At 40.6% G+C, this 6,000-nt stretch overlaps 1 protein-coding gene across 9 annotated transcripts in view; it reads right to left on the bottom strand.

Moving 5' to 3' along the window:
* Nucleotides 1–470: 470 nt before the first annotated feature.
* GRAMD2B (GRAM domain containing 2B) overlaps nucleotides 471–6,000 on the bottom strand; it is a 117,437-nt gene continuing 111,907 nt past the window's right edge. For 8 of the 9 annotated variants that reach the window (XM_015140671.3, XM_028849172.2, XM_028849175.2 and 5 more), the window contains 2 exons: nucleotides 5,687–5,780; nucleotides 471–1,692 (listed from right to left, as the gene is read on the bottom strand). In XM_015140671.3, the coding sequence (XP_014996157.1) occupies nucleotides 1,651–1,692; nucleotides 5,687–5,780 (136 nt within the window). In that variant the 3' untranslated portion in view covers nucleotides 471–1,650. 9 annotated transcript variants of the gene reach the window in all.

Below are 6,000 nucleotides of genomic sequence, written 5' to 3'. Positions count from 1 at the left end.
TCTTGCTACATTGTCCAGGCCGATCTCAAACTCCTGAGCTCAAGCAATCCTCCTGCCTTGGCCTCCCAGAATGCTGGGATTATAGGCATGAGCCACTGCACCTGGCTGACATTATCACATTTAATCCTCACGCTGAAACTTTTTACTGGTACTTTCAACCTCATCAATAAAATGGGGGGATATGGCCAAATATTTTGCTAAAGGTCACATAACTCATGAAATGTGGACTGAGGAATCAAGCACTGTCTTTTTTTTTTCCTTTTTTTGACTTCAAAGTTCATTTTCTTTCCTTTAAACCATTGTAACCCAAGAACTTAAATTCCTTGATCAGTTTTGAAATGAATACTTGGGAGGAAGGAAGTATAAGTGAGTTGGAAGCAGTAGATAGCAGGTGGAAAACGAGTTAGAAAGCATAGTAAGTCTTGGTTAAAAGAATTTACCAACTGACAAAACACAGTGTTAGCAGGGAGTTTCAACCAATGAGTATTTATTAAAAGCCAGAGGTGCACCAGGCACAGCTGTCCACTAGGCTAACAGATACAAACGATGTAACCAATTCACTTATTAGCTTATCTGATTAAATAAAATACATTTCATAGAAATGATTATCAAATGCATTGCGGATAGAAACAGAATATCCTTTATACTTACAGATCTTATGATACCCTAAACAATTATTAATAAAAACCAGCCAACCCATATGGTAAATAGCATACTACCAGTTATTTTATTTTAGTCAGCAAAAGATAAAAACATACAAATTTCATGCTGAAATGGATTTTAGCATTATTGAATGCTGAATACAGACATCCTGTTTCAAAACTACTATCATGGTCCACCAACAGTCTTAAAAATTCAGTGTTTTTCATCCTGTATTAAATCACTATATACCTTTTGGCTTAAAAATTAGGTTTGGTTTCAACATAAGTTTAATTTAGTACTTCAGTCACATGCCTCACAGATTCTTGACCAGTTCAATTAACTATTAGTTACAGCAACAAAACAAAACATAAACAGAATGTTAAATCCACCTTGCTTGATATTCTTGCCAAAAAGGAATTGAGAAATTAAGATACACAGGTGATTTAAACCAGAACATAACAGGAGGACTAAAAAAAGAAAAAAAAAAAAGACAAAATGTAGATGTTACTTGTTTGAAGCAAACCTGTCCACTTAGAGCCATTTATTGCCTTTTTCAGACTTGTGGCTAATTCTTGAAAGGACCACATTGAGTTCGTCGGTATATGATGTATCCTTTAGTTTGAAAGTCGTTAAGAAGGGTGTAAGGGAGAGGCAGGAGGGTGGGCAGGATGAACAAGGCACAGGGTGGAGTGTTTGCTGATGCCATTATGGTAATTATCCAAGAGAGTGTGTCCGCTGGGCCCTTCCTGAGACCTCCAGAGATGGGTCTGTTTTTTCAGGCAGCAGCAGCAAAATCTTCCTCAGAGAGTCAAGGTCAACTTTTATTGCACAAGAACCAAAATTATTTCCCTCCCCACTTTCCTGAGCTGGAGACCGCCACATGCAATGTCTGGATTCTCATCTGTTTGCGCCTCTGACCAGCAGGGCGCACTCAAACAAAACGCCCCGGGAAGCACCTTCTTCAAAGGGAAACATGAGGTATTCCGAAGGTCCAATCAATCTGGTCGATCAGTCACCATTCTCAAGCAGCTTCTGTAAGTTATTTTGTATCTTGAAATAAAAGAAAAGAAGCTCCTATTATTAAATAGAATGGAATATATTAAGGGCATATTTGCTATAGTCTATATAGCGTTCTAGATTATTCCACTTTGAATAAAAAGCTACAAAAGGGTTAAATTTAGATGAGGCAAATAGATGCTTTTTCATAAACTAGAACTCTGGCAATCCACTTTTTCTTTGGGACATGGTCTCACTCTGTCACCCAGGCTGGAGTGCAGTGATGTGATCATGGTTCACTACAGCCCTGACTTCCTAGGCTCAACTGATCCTCCCACCTCAGCCTCCCAAGTAGCTGGGACTTCAGGTGTGCACCATCATGCCTGGCCAATTTTTGCACTTTTTGTATAGACGGAGTTTCATCATGTTTCTCAGGCTGATCTAGAACTCCTGGGCTCAAGTGATCCTCCTGCCCCAGCCTCCCAAAGTATTGAAATTACAGGTGTGAGCTACCATGTCCAGCTTACAATCTACTTTAAAATGAGAGAATATAGTGCTTTAAAAAAAAAGAGAGAATGGCAGAAAGACGAAAATATCAGTAGAGACTGAGATAAATGAGACGAAAGAAAAAGAACAAGGAACTGGCAACACCAGTGTGACCCAAATGCATTAGAAGACAATAGGAAATTGGTCTTTACACAACCCATTTGATGGTTTTAATCAGACAAATGCCACGTAATAATGTTTAACACTTCTGTTACTCCAATTAGCTATTATTATTTAACATTTCCAAGAAGGTTGTGGATTTCACAGGGACAGAGACCAACCACATCAGATGTTTGGATCTTAAGACAGGTCCAATGCTGGACATCAAAAATGTTCTCAGTAAATGACTGTTGAATAAAGAAACTTGTAAGAATTCAGAGTGGCTGGGTGCTGTGGCTCACGCCTGTAATCCTAGCACTTTGGGAGGCCAAGGTGGGTAGATCACGAGGTCAGGGGTTCGAGACCAGCCTGGCCAACATGGTGAAACTCTGTCTCTACTAAAAATATACAAATTAGCTGGGTGTGGTGGCGGGCGTCTGTAATCCCAGCTTCCCAGGAGGCTGAGGCAGGAGAATTGCTTGAACCTGGAAGGTGGAGCTGGCAGTGAGCCAAGATTGTGGCACTGCACTCCAGGCTGGGTGAAAGAGCAAGACTCTGTCTTGCGGGGAAAAAAAAAAAGAATTCAGAGCAAGGAATTCTCAACAACCAGCCCTGTGATGGGAGTAGAAACCTTGCAGATCAAAAGAAAGAACATATTGTTTATTAGAGGAACAGTCTGTGATGTCCTATGGGTGTTCTCAGGTGAGTGAGGAGGAAGGGGACCTGATATGTAAGTGCCAGCAAAGGCATGCCTGCTCCTGAGTCACACAACACCACACAAAGACAGGCTTTACACACGAAACCATGGGCCAGGGAGCCGAACTAGCAGGATGAGTTATGTGGGTAGTAAGCGGTGGAGCAGGGATAAGAACAAAGGCCTGACTCCAATATTTATGCTCTTTCTACTATACTGTTCCACCATTAATTCCACTTCCAGAACTAAGAAAATAAGTGTTTACTTCAGTTCCCATAAAAGACATTGCCTTTCCCCCCCACTTTCCTGCTTTGTTTCTTCCTCATGTATCCCTCAGGACGAAAGATAAATGGAAAAACAGGAGTGGGAGGTAGAAAAAGGGATAAAACAAACAACTGATATCCCAAATCCACAAAACACACCTATGATGACACACACACAAAACCCAAAAGTAAAACAAAGGAGGGAAATAAGCAATTTACATAGGAAAACCCAAATGGCCAATAAATATATGAGATGTTCAGCCTCAGTAATAATTACGAAAATACAATTGAAAACCACAATGAGATCCAGCTTCACCCTATCTGACTGGTAGTGGGAAGGCTGAATGGACTAGGATGGTACTTTGGGAAGAAACTTTGAGGAGACATTTGAAGACAGACTTCACGGGATTTGCCAACTAGTCAATCAGTGGCAGGTGAAAAGAGGGAGTTAAAAATTATGCTTAGATTGCCAATGAGGATGACTGGAAAAGCAGTGATGCCATGAACAGAAATAGGGAAGTTATAAGCACAGAAAGATCATGAGGCTTAGACATCACTGGCCCCCGAAGGCGAGAAGAAGGAATTGCTGGTATGGAGTATAAGACCTCCACGGTGTGGAGCTGCTATTTCACTGGCAGGCTGTGCTGCACTAGCGTCCAGCTGCCTCTGAGGAAAGGTGCAGATGAGTCAAAAAGAGCACGGGTGTGGCCTGGTACCTCTTTTTTAATACTTAGGTTCTTTTGAGCAATGTGTGCAACTTCTAACTTTTTAGAACATCAACACATGCATTTTGGCCCCAAATCCACTTTTTACTGAATCAGTTTCTGCTTTGAGACAAAGGTGGTCTCCACCGGTGCTCCTGTAAACCTCCCCGGCCTCCCTGCTAGGCTGTCTGAACCCTGCACAAGACCCTAGGCTGCTGGCCTGCTGTGAACAAGCCCTTCTGTTTTCAGTTCCCTGATTACAGAACGTGGTGTCCTGGCCGGGCCCGGTGGGAGAGTGGGAAGAAACACAAAAGAAGGCAGCAGGATCCCATGTGTTTCTAATCCAAAGAATATCACTGGTATGTCAGAGTGAACAAAATTGAAAATGAATACTACTCCATTCTCTGGGTTGCATGAAAGCCAAACATTTGTAAGCATTTCATTAAAAAAAATCATTTTTCTTCAATTCTCAGAAATTAATGGTTTAAAAAGGAAAAAAAGCTAACCCATACCTTCTCTAGGTTGATTCTCGATGTAAGAACTTTCCACATTTGCCCATAAATACAATGATTTAATATGAATTATCTGACCTGACTTGGTTTAGAACGTAAGTTTGGAAATTCCTTTGCTTTTAATACTTTAGCTATTAAATACTAACATTGAGTGTAGAAAAAAAAAGATAATTTTACTCATTTGTATTTAATATGAAATTTTACTAATTCGTATTTAATATGAAGAAATACATCTTCCCAAGTAAGCATAACTGTACTATGATGTAAAGCTACCAAATACTGGGCATTTGTGACAGCAGTTCTAACTGAACACTGGATTCTTCTCTCTAAGCCTTTCCTGAAGGATTAGAGTAAAAACAAAGTAGTTATCAGATAAAGGAGAAGAAAATAAGACATGTAAATCAGGTTTATTTCTGGGATATTTCTGGCATGCCTATCTTCTTCTCCAGCTCACTCTCCTGCTGCCTTCTAAGAATGCCACAAGCTAAGGACAGATTTGCCCTAGCGTTGTTTGGACTGTAGACACTTTGAGATAAAGGTACATCTGTGGCCTTATCAACAAAGCCTAAAGCTGAATTCTGAGGAACAGTAAAGCAGAGAGCTTCTAAGCACAACTTTGCAGTCAGACAGGCCTGGTTCAGGTTCTAGATCTGCTGACTTTATTTACATATTTTTCTTCTAATGTTCTCTCAGCAGACTCAAGTCTGCTGCCTTTCTAGGTGTGTTACTTTCAGCAAGCTAATTTGATACTCTGATTCTTCTCCTATCAGATAGGGAACAATGACGCCTATCTTCCATGGTTCTAATAGGGCTTACATGCAATATTTTATGTATGGGAGCGATCAGCCTGGGTGGAGTTGGGGCTGTACTTTCTGGCCAAGCCAGTGGTTGGTCTCCAGTTCACTCCCTACTACGTCCCTACACTGAGCTCTGATGTCAGAGGTCACTTACTATTGGGCCCTGTGCTATTAAGTAATATGTCTAATCAAGGAGGAAAAACAAAAGACCCGCAAGACTATGTATTTCAGGGAAAATGAGATTAAAACTTGTTTTTTTGTGGAAATAAAAAATATTTTTCACATTTACTATGAAAAGCCCCCTGCCCGGGTTGATCATGTAGGTTTATTGCGGCACACTAACGGTGTCTGAGTGTGTAATCCCTGACCTGACCTAGGACAATCAATAGGCACTACTGTGACTGCCCCCATACACAGGAAAGAAATAGGTCACCTTTTCTAATTTCACTATGTTAGCTGTAAGCTCTTGACAGAGAACTTCCACATTGAATTGTACTTGTGATCCCAGGCCAGATGGTGCTGCCTGTCTGTAAGAAAAAAGAGAAAAATTATTAAGGGCAGGGATGACAAGGAAAGAAGTGGAATGAACACATTTAAAATTGATTCGAACAGAAAATTGGTTTATAATAGAAGAGAGTGAACATTTCATTTGTTAATATTAGACAAAGCCCTGCAGTAATCCGCAACTCCAGGCTAGATGTTTAGGGAACTAATTCCTAAAGGCTCAGCTGGAAATCTCTTAAGCTA

This window comes from Macaca mulatta, chromosome 6, assembly GCF_049350105.2.
Source record: "Macaca mulatta isolate MMU2019108-1 chromosome 6, T2T-MMU8v2.0, whole genome shotgun sequence".
In the NCBI taxonomy this organism is placed as follows: Eukaryota; Metazoa; Chordata; class Mammalia; order Primates; family Cercopithecidae; genus Macaca; species Macaca mulatta.
The sequence above is the reverse complement of the archived record's forward strand: the minus strand, read 5'-3'. Positions and strand labels throughout refer to the sequence as shown.